Source organism: Parus major, chromosome 10, assembly GCF_001522545.3.
Source record: "Parus major isolate Abel chromosome 10, Parus_major1.1, whole genome shotgun sequence".
Lineage (NCBI taxonomy): Eukaryota > Metazoa > Chordata > Aves > Passeriformes > Paridae > Parus > Parus major.
The window spans coordinates 3,030,837-3,046,400 of NC_031779.1; the positions used below are offsets into that span (position 1 = coordinate 3,030,837).

At 43.5% G+C, this 15,564-nt stretch overlaps 1 protein-coding gene and 1 long non-coding RNA gene across 3 annotated transcripts in view; both read right to left on the reverse strand.

The window, feature by feature from the left end:
* Window positions 1–9,094, reverse strand: part of UBE2Q2 (ubiquitin conjugating enzyme E2 Q2) — a 45,551-nt gene extending 36,457 nt beyond the window's left edge. The window contains exon 1 of one of the 2 annotated variants that reach the window (XM_033517074.1): window positions 8,670–9,094. In XM_033517074.1, coding sequence (XP_033372965.1) covers window positions 8,670–8,855 — 186 coding nt within the window. In that variant the 5' untranslated portion in view covers window positions 8,856–9,094. The remainder of the gene's footprint in view (window positions 1–8,669) is intronic. The other variant, XM_015639196.3, reaches the window with a different exon arrangement.
* A 3,278-nt stretch (window positions 9,095–12,372) lies between these two features.
* On the reverse strand, window positions 12,373–15,498 carry LOC107209488. The gene is made up of 3 exons (XR_004498905.1): window positions 15,038–15,498; window positions 12,885–13,004; window positions 12,373–12,583 (listed from the first exon to the last, which is right to left on the reverse strand). It is a non-coding gene; the product is annotated as an uncharacterized LOC107209488 (long non-coding RNA).
* Window positions 15,499–15,564: the final 66 nt, after the last annotated feature.

A 15,564-nucleotide genomic window follows, 5' to 3' on the forward strand; every position in this document is an offset into this window, starting at 1 on the left:
GGTCAAAGGTAGGTGCCTCATGGAGCAGAAAGACTGTAACAAACCACCACTCTATAGATGCCAGTAAAATTCACTCTGCAACCACAAACAAAACAAAAATACAGTTCTCTGTACAAACAAGTTCTGACTGGAGAAGACTACCACAAAAGTAACTAGGAGGAAATGTTTGTTGCAAGTATATAGAATGATTCTGAGGATCCCTTTTGTTGTCACAAGGCCCTTGTGAGAGCAAAGCCACTGCCCTACTGTCACATCAGGTGTCACAGGCACACACGTGGCACTCTGACACTGCACCTTCTCCAGCTGCCTTCTGCACAAGGGCACAGGGACCACAGTACAGCTCTGAATCAACTGAAACTTAAGATCACACAACACTTCTTGCAATATCCAGATTCAGCAGCTTCTGTAAGTGCCAATCTTCACTGGCAGTGACCACAGAATGAAGGAATTTCAACAAGGACAGTATTTCAATGGCAATTCGCTTTTGTACAAATTATTCCAAAATCCAAGCACTTTGTAATCTGCACCTTCATCTGCACTAATTCATTAGTTCAACCCAAGCCAATAACATTTTCTTGGAATTATTATGGAATCTTTTAACTTCTTAAAATTTTTATACACCCAAGATAGAAAATAACATTTTGAGAAAAAAAAAAAATCTTGAAAACTTAAGTTGCTGCTGTTTTCAAGGCAGATACAAGAGGCCAATAAATTTAAAGTTTGTGGAATAATCTAAGACACTTTAGTGTTTTGCTTCCATATCTCTCTGTCCTGGTACACACATCTCTCACTGCTCAAAACATCACTACCTGGTAAGAAGCCAAAGCATCTACAACCGAAGTAGCAAAGGCACAGATCATCACTTCAAATGGTCACAAATATGAATGCAAATGTGGCATTATAATTCTTACATTTCTTGTGGTCAAGTTCTTGAGGCCAGCTGCTCTTCAAATTACTTAATTTAGGCAAAATGTCCCAACTGCCAAGTCCCATACATAAAATTGTATATAACCCTGAGAAAAACAGGTCTATCAGATTCTCTTATCAGCTGCCACAACTTCATTCTCTCTATATACCAAGCAAAAGGCTTGTCCAGTGGAACAAAACTACACAGACTTAAAACATTAATTTGGAGCATCAAAGAACAAAATTTCACTTTTCTGATAAAACACAGTTACTGTCCATCACTGTGAAGTATCATTTTACTCACCACATCATCATAATGCAGCATGTAATCTCTCCACTCAAGGAGATTCACAGAAAAAAACCAAACACTCTTAACATTTTATCCAGACCCAAACTAAAAAGCCACCAAATGTTACTGAACTGCTGCTCAAACACAACTCAACACTACAGGACTGTATTAACAGCATAGCAAGTAAGTTGTTCTCGAGCATCACGTAGTCTCTGAAAATGTACATTATCGTGAAGGGCCAACCTATGGGAGCTAAGGAACATTGCTCTGCCAATGTTAACAGCAACAAAAAAAAGTTAAACATCCTCCACACTCAAAACTGAGCAAAGCACACAGCATTGCTGAAGACTAAGTGATGTGCTGATTTGGAACATGGCTGTAGACTCAAAACTATGTCCAGGTTTTTATTACAGCACCTCACAGCAGCAGGATCCTGCTCCTCACACACAAAAACCCACTGTGCACTGGTACCCTCAGCTTGCCAGTTGTCAGAGGCTGGTTGTTTGGGAGCCCTCAGACACACAAGGGGTTCTCTTTAATGCACATATTACACATGCACTCAAGTTGGCAGTGCTTTACCTATGAGTAGCTACACATATGGGCTCAAGAGAAAGGTATTTTGCAAATCTGATTCTGCAGTACTCTTTACTACCAGCACAGAATCTGATGTGTCCAAATTCCTGCAGGAAGTCTGGTTACTTGAAACAAATTATCAACTTCTTCTAATTATCAAGAGTTATTACCTACTTCTGCAACTATACAGGCCAGTTATCAACAAGAGTGTCACAAAGCTAGAGTAACAAGAAATGGTTTCTAGTATGGCTAGAACAGAAAAACTGGTTATAAAGTTGGGACATATCCCTCCTCTCACCAACTTAAATTCAGAAAGTTTCCTTGCAGACCTGCTCTCACCTTTATCACTTACACAGTTACTCCACAGTATGCAAAGTCTGATATCACCTCTGTTGTCACCCAGAAGACCCAGGCTTCCCCTTCTTCCTCTAACTTCAGGAATTTACATCTTTCAAGTGTTCAAATCACTCAGCATCCCCTTCTATTTGTGCCCCTTCCCCTCTCTGAAAGGCATCTTCCTCTTTTCCACCTTTTTCCTTTGCAAACTTGCTGTACTCCAGACACACCTGCTGGTAAAAGAATTTTTATTCTCACCCATGGCTGAGAGCATTCCAACCACCATTCACCATGCTCCCAAGCTCTCCCCTCACAGTAATGTACACAGCTGCCCTGATGCTGCTTAGCCACAGGCCTTCAGATTAGAGCTGGATGGAATCTGCATGTCCCCCACATGCAAAATTTCAGTACCATGGAGTTTAACCAGTGTTTACCATTAGAAAGCTAAATAACACAACTGTTACCACAATTATTTCCTACTTCAAAAATTCAAGGAAGCCTGTGGTATCTTGAACACCACTGCTCAGGAACACTTTGATTTTTTTTCTAATGCCACTATACAAGTTCTAACAGAGCTTATGTTCCTGCCTTCCTGAATACACACTAAAGAAGCAACTGCAAGATCTACAACTGCATTGAATTCTTCTGCTCTAAGAGGGCAAAAGATTGAGATCTGAAAGAAGAATACAGTTTATACTAAATCTTCATAAATCATGAGCTGCTCTACAGTACTTAGTACACCAAGATGTCTTGTAAACAAGAGATAAAGAAAAAAAATCCCCACATATAAGGTCATTATTTTCATATCACGTTTAGAGATTACAGCTGGACACAAGACATCAGTGAGACATACAATAACTGGTATGCTTGATCCCACCAGAGATCAACTGAGAATCATTGTGATCATATTAGCTTCAAGTGTGTACTGCATACAGGCAGACTGATTGAAGATTAAGTGCTAAATAGTGTCTTCTTAGTATAATCAGACATTTAATTTTCCAGTTGTCTTCTAGGAGCTGCTGGTGAAAGGTCATTTGTGATTCTCCTATATAACTTGTAGCTGAAGAAACACAGTAGAACACATACTAAGTCAACAATTGTCAAGTCTTTGGTAATATTCAAAACAGAATATTACCATTTAAAGGAAAAAAAGACTCCAAATACTCCAGCCAAGAATTCAGGCATTTACAACCTTTCAAAACTACATAAAGGCAAATAACCTGACAGTACTGAAGAAAGTCCACACTGAGGCATAACTAAAATAGTAATTTCTGTTAATCAACTTCTACAAACATTTGTTCCTATCAAGAAATTTTACCTCCTCTTTCTTTCCTATTAATAATAGTCTTTAAAGAATTGTCTCCATCTCTGCATCTTGCAGTCTCCAGGAAAGAGGCAGATTTTTCAAGTAAATAAACTCCACACAATTAAGTCTGGTCCAGCTATCACTAACAACTCCAGCACTCGTGGAGGCCCAGGGGCCTGGTGCCACCCCAGGCACTGCACCCAGGAGAGGTCAGTCCCAAGTGCCACCCAGGGCTCTGCCAGCACTGCTGGATCCAGCAGCTCCCACTCACTGCTGTGACAGGACAGCTGTTTGTGCAGCTAAACCAGACTGGGAAATAGTCCAGATCAACAAGAACTCAGTAAGAATTTATACATGCCAGCCAGGTCCTTAATGCAGCAAACTCAATTTCAGCCACCTCACAAGGCACATAGCCTCTGCTGATCTACAAGAAACGGCACTATTACAGACTGCTCGGGGCACCATCACACCTCATTCTTACTAACAATTCCAATTTTCAATACATGTTGAGGATATCAACAATGCATCAATACACAACACCTCCTGAGCAGCTCACAGGAGGGAAGATGTTGAGTAAAAAGAACTTACTTTTCCCTACAAAACTTCTTAACCATCAAAGTGCACAGAGAGCTCTTTCAAGGACCACAACAATCCCAGTTCTAAGGTTACTGTATCAACTCACATGAGCAACCCATTAGAAATGAGCACAATTTACTGTAGATTGAGACCTCAACATATGCCAGCTTTTCTATTTGATGCCTGCCACTGTGGCTTCCTAGGATATTTTAGGAGCACTTCATACCTTGTAGGGAGGACAGAACCGTCTTTTAAAATCCTGAAGTACTGGTTACAGCCTTTCACACATCACACAACCAGACTGTGGTGTCAGAAAGGTCTTGTCTTCCAGACACAAATGATTCTTCCTACTCCTTTTTGCAATATTCTTTTTCCAACTGCAGTTTTGACATAAAAAGAGAAATTAATACCCTTGCTATTCTTTTAGCAATTTTTTTGTTAGCTTAACTTTGGTTTGCTAAATAAAACAATACTAAACCTGGTCAATTTCTATTGCATGTTATGTTAAATAATAGTTGCATGAGTGATGCCTTTGAAGAACTGCTCCAGGATCCAATACACTCTCTCTGTATATACCCAACTTGTCTAAACCTTCACAGGTAGTATCTTTTTATCCATTCTGGTTTTAAGGGAAAATAAAGTCTTCTCCCATCAATTGCAGTTATCTGTAGGCAGCAACCTTTTCAAGTTTTTCATAGCAGCATCTAACCCTGATTTAGCAGCAGGATATTTGTCAGCAGAAGATGCTCCTTTCCAACAGAGAAGCAGGGGTTTACTGAGTCAGCCACATCACCTGAACAGAATTGCTAAAGTATGAAGGATATCACTGCACATCACAGCCCTGTATCTGTTTAGGGCAAACCTGCTTCCACCTGGAATTGGCACAACCCCCATTCTATCTGCAAGGGTCACTTAAGGATGTAGAATTTCAATAGGAATTTTGTGTATGGGTGGAGAGATATTAATATCCAGTTTCTCATTGAAGAGATGACATAAATACAAAATGTTTTACAGCAATCCAAACTAGTCCTTTGCCTTGAAATAAAAAGGAAAATACTTTGCTGTATAATAATTCTAACACACCCTTTGCAATACTATGATCTAAGTCTGATAAGATACCAAAGTGAAACCAGAGACTGTATTGAAGGACACTTACCTAAAAACACTCCTCTAAGTAAGGCCATAGGTTTGATACTATTTAAAAACATGAAGAACAGGACAAGATTTACTGAACTTGATCAACTGGAATAGTGCTGTTAACTAAAAAGGAAACCTGAGAAAAAGAGAAAGAAAACTCCAAATGGAGACACTGCTGTTGGCATAACAAAATGGGAGTGTGAAGGTACACAGCCTGAACAAGTTCAATAACTACACAGTTCTCAGGAATAAGCAGTAATGTTTCTGACAGGGGTGACTCCACCCTGAAATGCCTCTTGAAATAATCTGATTAACCATGTAAGCTCTAACACAGGTCACTACCAGAAATAGTGAATGACAGACTTAGTCTAAGTTTGGTTACCATTTATAAACAGAAGAGCTACCAAATAAAGTAGTTCTTGCTTTAATTTCAAGCAGTGGTCAGTGTCACAGGTACAATATCCCTGAGATGCTATAGCCAATATTATAGGTTAATCTATATATTTAATCTATCTATAGTTAATATTTATTTATTAAATCTATAGTTTGTAGAACTTTGATAGTTCTCTATACTTCAGAGACAATCAGCAAATCATCTCAGTGAGAAATGCCAGTGGCAGACTTCTCAAACCATCAATTTTAGTCTAGAAAACTTGTGGAGACATACACAGTTCCTAACCATATATGCTCCCTCACTTCTACAGAGGAATATTTCCTCTTCCCTCTAGGCTGGAGAGAAAAAAAGATCGGTTGGGAATATCAGAGACAACTTAGTTGTCAGATCTCTTTTTAGACACTGAAAGCTTCCTTCCCTACCAGATGTTTCTCCATCCCGTAACCTCAGCATCTCTACACACTGCTAGACAGCTGTCATTTTATGTAAAATATTGACATATACTAACAGAACCACAAAGGAAAGTGGTGATTGAGTGCTAGGCTTACTCTTCATCCTTAACAGGATTCTTGAACATCCAGACACAACCCACTGTATGCTTTTGCTGAGTAAAGGAAATACCCTGGCTGGATCACTATTGTAGGGGTTAAACCGACTAGGAGAAGCAAACAGTGAAAACTGCATATTTGCTCTGCAAATTCAGAACACTAAGACAGTAGCTTCTGATGCAGAGACTCTCCCCAAAAAAACATACTGACCAGCAACTTTATAGCCTTACCAGTCTTTGCATGCTACAACTGCTATTTGAAGTTCTAGTTCCCCCAGTAGCTGCAGAGCCACTGAAGCAGAGTATACAAGACTTAGGCTCTTCTAGTCTACACTACTCACAAAAACCCCAAAAAATATCTGAAGGCAATCAGGAGTTAGGCCCAGGAGACTCCATTCAGTGGGAAGGGGGAAAAAAAAACCAAAACACTTTTGTGACACTTAAGAGTTCTAAAATGTATGTCAAAGAACTAGGACAGAAACCCAGAGATGAGCTTTCTCTTCTTGGCTCTGTCACTTGCTGCCCATTTGTTTCAAGGGACTCACCTCTATATCACCAGGTTGCCCTATCCCATTTATTTTTAGCAGATGGGGAAAATAACCACCTGCCTCAAAGAGCAAAAAATTAGGCAACATCAGAAAGCACCAAGCTGCTCACAGACAACTGTAAACAGAACTTTCAAGAAAGCAGAAGTCTCAGGTCTGAGGTTTCAAACAGCACTCTTCCTGTTCTTTTTGCAAGTTCATGCACCACAAGTCTAACGGCGTGTGAAAGATCTCCTGAATTTTGGGGCAAGTGACTGTAACAGCAGATTGCAGACACTGTTTCCTCATTAACACAAACATGACAAAAGTGACCTGAGTGGTTTCTTGCTTGCTCAGACACACCTCAGCCAAAGGCCTACAGATAAGGGGGCGCATTTCTTCACAATAAAAATTACTATTGAAAGTAGTTAAAATGAAAGCAGTCTCAGAAGTAGATAAACACAGCAAAAATCCTGGGCACAACTACTTCAGGTCTTACTGCTGGCTTACTTGTTAGCTGTGACTTCACAAAGAAATAACCCATCAAATGCAGCTGGCAACTAAGGGTGCACAATCATCATTTTATTGTTTAGAGCAAAACTTATGAAATAGATCACATTTTGTGGAAACAAAAAGCCAAATTTCTCTGCAATGGAACACACTCTCCTAAATAAAAATATTTATAGGAAGTCACACAATCCATCATCTGAAGGGTCATGTCTGAATACAAGAACACCAACACATCTTGTTTATTTTACCATAAACCCCCAAAATCTTATGTATTACAAGTATCCAGTAAAACAAAGACCTGTCCCATGACCACAGAAGGGACTTCTCATAACAGTTAACTGTGAAAACTAGAAGAGCCACCTAACAATTCACCTTTAATTTAATAAAGTCACTTTAAGGCAAGTGAGACTCTGGTCATGATTATTATTAGACTTGCCTGGTTTGCATAAATATTTTCATCTTTCAGTACTGAAATATTCAACTTATACCATGGTGTTTGAAACTTTCATACAAAGAGCAAGAAAAAGCAGCAGGCTTTATCTTCCTTACATGCTGTTTTCACCCAAAGTTTTTCAATATGCCGCTATTCAGTTCAATCTTGAAAAGGCATTTAAATTCACTTATAGCTGCAACCAGCCCAACAAAAATGAACCTCCAGCACTTTTCTGTACATGAGTCGCAGACCCAATATATTCAGATCCTTCGGCAAGTTTAGGCCCTAAACTTCTAAAGAACCAGAGGAGTCTTTAGAATGTCATGTTACCATGCCACACAGCACTGAACGTTTTATTCGGCTTCTCTGCCATTCATTGAATGAATATTAAGCCAAAAGAATTTAAGGGGGGGAAAAAACCCCACAGAAAGGAGAACGCTGAAAGCCCTCGGCAGGCAGGAGACGCTCAGTTCGGACACAGCTGCTCGCACCCCCTGGCAAGTTTAAAAGCACCGTTACGATTAAACGGCCCTTAGGCAGCAGAGCAGGTGCTCCGTGTTACCCCTCCACGACAGAGCCACTGACAAGTTTCCCATCGCCGCGGCCCCCCCGGGCTACCCCGCGGGGAAGGCCGGGCCCGCCCCAGGCCGCGGCCGTGTGGCGCACTCGGTAAAGCGCCCGCCCGCCGCCTGCTCCGGGCTCCGCGCACAACACTACCGCTGTCCCGGGAGCCGCCGCAGGGCCGGGCCGGCTAGCGGGGCCCCTCTGCTTCTCCCTCCGCCACCCCGGGGCTCTGTACCCGCTGCCCCGGGCCCGGTCGCCCTTTGTTCCAGCTCGCGGATGCCGGCCCCGAAACGGCAGCGGCGGCCCTGGCCCGCGTCCTTCCCCCGTACCCGAGTCCCTGCACAGTCTCCTGTGCAGACCCGAGCCTCCTGCCGCCGCACAGGAGGAGAGGCCGGGGCCGCCCGCCCCACGTAACTTTTGTTATGGTGGAAACGGGGAAGGCACCCGGAGCCCCGGGGGAGCGGTCCCCCCGTGCTGAGTCACCCCGGCGGGGCTGCGCCCCCTCCCCGCGCCCCGCGGACAATGGCGAGGGCGGGCCGTGCCCAGCCCTCCCCGCCCCGCGCGGCCCCCGCACCGTGATGTTGCAGTGGATAGTGAGCGGCGGCGGCGGCTGCGGGCTGGAGCCCGGCGGCGGCGGCAGGAGCACAAACTGGCAGTGGAGCTCGTCCAGCTTCCAGGAGACGATGCGGAAGCGCTCGTGGTCCTTGTCGAAGATCGACTCGAGGAACTTCAGCTCGGCCTTGAGCCCTGACACCGACATCCTGGCCTCATCTCCGGGCCCGGGCCTGTGCTGCCACCGCCTCCCTCCGACTCAGCCGGCCCGACCCTGGCCCCGGCCGCGCCTGCGGGACGGAAGATGGCGGGGCCGGGGCAGCCCCAGCCGGCGGGGCACGGCGGAGCTCCCTTTGTACCGGCCTCCTGTACCCGCTCGCTCGCTTAAAAGGGCAACAGCACAGCCCGCTCCCCTTCCCTTCCTCCCTGGCGGGCCGGGCCAGCCGCGCCAACCGCCCCGCCCTCGCCCTGCCCTCCTTCCGATAGCCCGGCCCCGCGCCTGGGACACGCGCACCGGGGCCGGCCCGCGCCCCGCTCCTCCCCCGGGGCCGCCGCCCGCCCCCGCCGGGTGACCCGCGGCACCTGCAGGCGCTGCCCGCCCGCCCCAGCCCTGCCCGGACACTGCGTCCCGCGGCCCGGCTCGCAGCCCTCCGGTCCCCGCTGCCGAACCGCAGCAACCGCTCACCCGTGCTGCGCCTCCTCTCCCACCTCCCAGCCCTGCGGAACCCTACGTGGTATTGCTTCCTCACCGTACTTCTGTTTTGCTGAGAAAGCCTGCAGCTTTGGGTTTGCACCTGTCATCCCAGATTCCTATCAGTCCTTCAGTACTCCTCGAGGGTCAGTCGACTTATGCCAGGAATTCCTGTCCGGACATTTCTGGCGGATCCATACACATAAAATCTGGTGTCAGTCACTGCAAGCTGGAAATCAGCAATACAGAGGCCAAGAAAAATTTTTACTACTCTATTTAAGCTCCCCTATAATTGTTTTATATAAGATTTATCCCCAGAAAAAGCATCACGATGCATGAAAGCATTGCTAGTGAAGTGAATACTCCCTGCATTCAGAAATCAAGCAGTGCTGCCCTTTCCTGACCCTGGAAATCCCATCTATGCACCTTTATTTATCCCTTCCCATCTTGGTTTTGAATAGAGTTGTCAGTTCCTTGGGAACATGGAGCGGCTCTCACATGACACGAAGTGTGATACAAGCAATGTTGTTGCACCGTATCCTTCATGTTTCCCAAGCAGCTATTAAGTAATGCAGTACACACATAAACCTGGAACAGGGAAATGCCTTTTTTTAAAATTGATACTTTATATAAATCTTTAATTCCAGACAAACTGGCAGTACTTCACAAACCACAAGCTGAATCTTGTCAAGTGGTGAGAACTCTAATCTTGATCCAGAAAAACAGTTAGCACATGCCCAACTCCAAGCATATGGAAGTCGTATTGATTTGTGGGCTTGAAATTCCTATCCTTCCAGCAAAGAGAACTGCTTTGCTACAAAAGGACTCAGGAAGGATTGACACTGGTTAAATACTTTGAATGAAAGGTACCAGACAGTCCACAGGATTTTTTCAGGCTGTCACTTGAAAGACTCTGATTATACAGTGTGTGCAACTCAGCTCTCCTAGACAGGCTGAACTATTGCTTAGACTGTACAGCCTGCAAAGTGAAGCCAAGGTGGATATAACTTGTATGTCAATACACCAACAGGCAGGGCAAGCAACTCTGAGAGATAAGGGATGATTTAAGGGAAAACTAGCTATAAACAAGCAGCAGAAAATTACTTCACTTATTAGAAAAGGAGGACTTGGAAGTCCCTATGGGAACCCCAGAAACAAAACCAAACCAAACAGACTTTATCAGACATTGCACAGTGTGATGCATGAAACGGCAGAAGAATGAATTTGGTGACTCAGTTTCCCTCATATGACAGGATTTTGGCCTGGAACACTGCACTGCAGCAGTTAGGTCAGTAGGCTTAGCAAGTTCAAACTGCACCTTCTGTCATACCTTACCAGGGCTGCCTCTATCACTACTTCCGCTCTTCCATCCTCCTTGTCTTCTCATCTACCTTCCCCCTCCTCTGCCTCTCCACTGACTGTGACACCACGCTTTTTTTGGCAACTGCACAACTGAGATGAGTGGATGTGCTGGCTGGGAGGATCCCTGCAATACCTGGTGGAAGGTATGGCAATCTCTCTCAGGCACCCATTAATCCAAATGCCACACTGTCTCCTGAGCACCTGGCCAGCCAAACAAATTGTTTAATTGTCCAAATGTGCTCTTCAAACCTGATCTAGAACTTTCCCCAGCTCCTTCAGTCTGCCTTTTTGTTGCAGGCTTCAAGAAGTAACATGCAGCTGCACAGCCACCACTCCTCTGAATTCTCCTGCCCTTCTCAGTATTTAGCAGGCATTGTGCAAGCTGTGAATTCGTTTCTGTGATAAGACCTTGAGAACACATTGGGCCTGTCTACCTTTCTGGAATTCAGAGGCTGCTTCAAAGGTGTAAAGAGCTGTTTGACATATCTGACTCATTCCTGTTTCTTTCTTCAGGACTTGCCATGGGACATTGCCATGAATCTCATGTTGGTCATAAGATGATTCAGGAAAGCTCAGAGTTTCCCAAAGACCAAAATGATTGTACACAGGGCAGGACCTGACATCTCGGGCTAGTGAAGGTAATGAATCTGGGTACAGCCCCTCAAGAGCACTCTATCAGATTCCAGTAGCTACAATTGCTGTTAAGTTCCTTGATCCACATTGCCTGTAAGCACCACTTTCTTCTAAATGCATGCACATCTCCAATATCATGATTACCTCTATCATACAGCTAGATTACCTCTCCCAGGGGCTGAACTTTGGCCAAATCCCTGTTTTGTAGATAACACACCTTCATAAACTTTGTTTCTTTTTCCTCCTTCTTATTTAAACATAGGAAATTTTGTAAGAGTCTTAAACTGAAACTCTCAAAAAAAAAAAACCCTGGCAGATTCCACACTGCATTCTTGGTTAGAACAAGGAGACAAACAGTTTAGACCGAAGTTGTCTTTCCCCTTAGCATTTATGGCCAGCCCCTGCTTCCAACAGATCAGATAGGCATGTCCCTAGGAAGACAGAAGGCCAGCAACAAAGGGCAAAAGGAACTGAAGGAAAGATAAGTTCAGGATGAGCCATTAAGAAGGAAATCAGGTAAAATATAGGATGAATGGGCTTTGATGAAAGCAAAAGTTGTCTGGGGCTTAAAGAAAGGGTATTCCAGAGCACAGATGAATTTTAGTTTGTATTAGTCCTTTTCTTTCTCTGAATGCCTTTTCTAGGTCTGATGGATTTCCAACTTTACCCTGAATGAAGCTCCTGTACACTCAGTTGAGTGTGCCTAGCAGAGGATTGATTTGTTTCTCTGAGACTAGTTTATAGTTTTGGTTTTTGACCTCACTTCTCTCATTTACAGCCTAGCACTTAGAAAGGGTCTTTCTGTTTAATTCTGATGTCACTTTCCCAAAAGAAATGTCAGGCACCAAAAAGGAGCTGCCATTTCAGAAATAGGGAAGGCCCAGATTTTTGTAACCCTGAACCTCAGCAGACAGAGAAGGTAAAGGATAAAGTTAATGAGATGGGATGAAGTGTAAATTGATTTTTCTGATGGATGATGCAGCTTGATAATAGCTGATGCCCAGGTACACTCTTGAACTTTTTCAGAGATAGAAGCAGAACCTGAGACTAGAAAAGACAAATAATACCTGACACCCATAAGTAGAAGGACAAGAGAGGGATCCTACCTGAATCCTTGGACAAAGGCAGAAAGAGTCAAGAGGATCCTGCTTTGCCAAGATACAAGTCAAGCTGTCCTGCTTGCCAAAGCCAGGCTTTCACATCATTCTGAGCTCACAGCACCAGGGTCATTGCTTCAATAATGAAGTCACCTTCAAAGCATTGAGAAGAAAACATATATCAGTGCAGGAAAGCTGGTTAAATGGTTGGTTTCAAGAATCGTGTGCAGTGGGTGAGGGATTGATTAGTCCCTCAGACACCAATTTCACTTTTAAAGGCTTTAATAGTTAAGGAATGGCATTACAAAACCAATTTATCCTAGAGCAGCTTGGGATGGGGAGGGGTACTGTTACCCAGGTATTCAGTAATAGGTGTCAAGGAGATGTCTGCAGGTATTCAAATACCATGGCCATGAATTTAACATCAAAAAAAAAACAAGTTGCATGATTTTACCCAGGATGGACAGAGTAGTTTTCAACTCCAGTTCTTCTAAGTCCATCCCTGTGGACTGTAAGTCAATTAGGTCCCTCCTTTGGAGTGCTTTGGCTCATTCACTGAGGAGTGTTTGTAATCCTGTACAGGAAACAGCAATAACCTGTTGGTGGAGATTGCATTACTCTTTGTGGATTTGTAGTTCTGCCTGTACTTACATCTTTGGCTGAACAGTGAATATTTCTGAACTTTCAAAAGCTAGATGGTGTCTGCAAAGCAAGGTCAATGATACGTTTTTGTTCTATATGAAAGTTGTGGGAGTTCATTTATTAGAAGAAAGGTGTCCCAGAAAAGCCAAGCCATACTAATCAGTCTTGCAGTGCCACAGATGAGGATTAAAATCCACTATACAAACACATCAGAAACCAAACTCCTTGTGCATACAGTGAGGGAACACATCTAGTTCTCTCCTTAATGGCTTGCACAGCTTCCTGAAAACAAATAAAAACCACATCTCTAAAAGCAATAAGGAACCATGCAGCCATATCTGAATCATTCCATTTGATAAATGAACAAACGAGAAAAAAGGAAAATGTAATATCATTTTTCCAAATGCAGGTGAGTGAAGGAAGAGGTAGTTGCACACAACTGTTCAGAGTAGAGCAACACACCTTCCCTGGACTCCCTAGGACTTGCACCCTTTCCTTGGGATCCACAAGCTCATAAGCCTTACAGGCCTCAGTAAGCTTATCTTGCCATCACAGACACTTAAAAGGGATGTTCCAGAGCAGAGGTCAGATGCCAGGCTCAGTCTTGCTAAATACATTATTGTTTGGAGTGGGGAGCAGGGGAATGGGCGGACCCCCAGCTCAAGTGCTCCCAGGGCTGAGATGCAATCATAGCCACAGCTGAATACTCAGCCCTTCCATCCCCCTTTCGATTTCTTATATTTATAGGCGCTGCCATAGTTAACTTTGTCTATATTTTAAAATATCAGCATAAGGCACCTGAGTTGGCAGACACTGAGGTGAGCTGGGCGGGTCAGAGTTATTGTTTCAGATTCTTCAACCACATCACTTAGCATGGAAAAGACAGATCAAATACATCTCAGCAACCCTACCATCTCATTTACTTTCATCTCTTTTTGTAGGTAAGTTTAGATTTTGGGGAACAGAGTGGTGCCTGGGACAATACTGTCCCTATTCAAACCCTCCCCAGACTCAAGTGCTGCATGAAAACTGACTTTACCGGTGTCCCACCAAACCAGGTCCAGGATGCAGCCTCATTTGATATGTAGGGAAGGTGAGACTGGGGAGCTAAACCAGTGGTTTTCAATCATTTGCTGACTTGGTGTCTCAGTTTGAAAGACAGTGTTTGCTAAGGAAGGCAGGAGCCTCCCTTGAAATGGAAAATACAAACGTCCTCCCTCTGAATTATTATAATTTTGAAATTAAGGGGCTCTCAGGCAAATATATGAGAATAGGAATAACAGTTCTTTACCAGGAAAGTTAAAATAAAAATGCAGTAGTACAAAGAAAATGCTGACAGAGCCAGAATACAAGCTGACATCCTGTTGGTCAGGATGTTGGTAGCAGTGGATTAAATGGTGGCTGCAGTCCTCCTGGAGTGACAGATGTGGTTCTGCTGAAGCAGTGACCCTGTAGAAGGATGTAGTTTTCCTCTGAAGGCCCAGTGGTGGTGTAGATGGAACCTGTCTTCCTCTGGGAATCCAGTGGAGAAAGGCTAATTGTGGTGTTCTAAATTTCAGATGATATCCAGGTAGGAATGCTTGGCTCCTCCCCCCTGGATGGAGCATCTCACAATGGGATGATGCAGTGAGACTCAAAGGCCCATTAACAGAACATATCTCCCTGAATTTATGAGGGATGGGTCATGGAGGAGATAAAGAACACTGCCCTTCCTGGTTTTAAGTAATAGAATACATACTTCTGGTTACATCTTGCATTGCACCCTAAGACATTTGGAAATCACAAGTGTCCACAGGCCACAAGTCAAGATCACCAACCCCAGTACGAGATTTTTTACATAATCTACATCTGCTAAATTTTAAATATCAAATGCACAAAATTGAGTTTGGTAGATAGAATACTGTAAAAAAACACTGTAAAAAAAAAAAAGGTAGTGAAGTACATCTGGAAAACTAACCCACATACCTTTATTGATGAAAGAAGAACGGAAAATATAAGATTTTTTTTCTATTATAAAGCTGTCTTGAAGTCATCTTTCCTCACAATGACTGAGAAAAAGTCACAGAAAACAGCAATCTCAGAATCAAATGGGAGACCAAACCTCAGAAGAAGAATGATTATAGCAATTACTTTCTGTAAATCTGACTATTTTCCTGCTAGAAACAAATTCTAAGGACAAAAAGCTGCTGAAACATATGAAGGATAACAGACTGCTCTGTTACCCTTCATGTTATATGTGCCCTGGAGTTTATAAGGAATGGAGTTTTATATAGACTTACAACATCAGCGAGTAAAAGGAAAGTAACAGAACCAACATACTTAGCTTTAAACAAACATTTGGAAGACTGAATCACAGATTTCTGAATATAGCTAATTCACATCTCTTTTGACATAGCAGCACCCACATAATTTGAGAACTGGCTTAAGAATTGTGAATAAGGAATAAAAATAGCAAATTACTGAGCAGGAAAAGGTACTTAATGTGTTTAAAA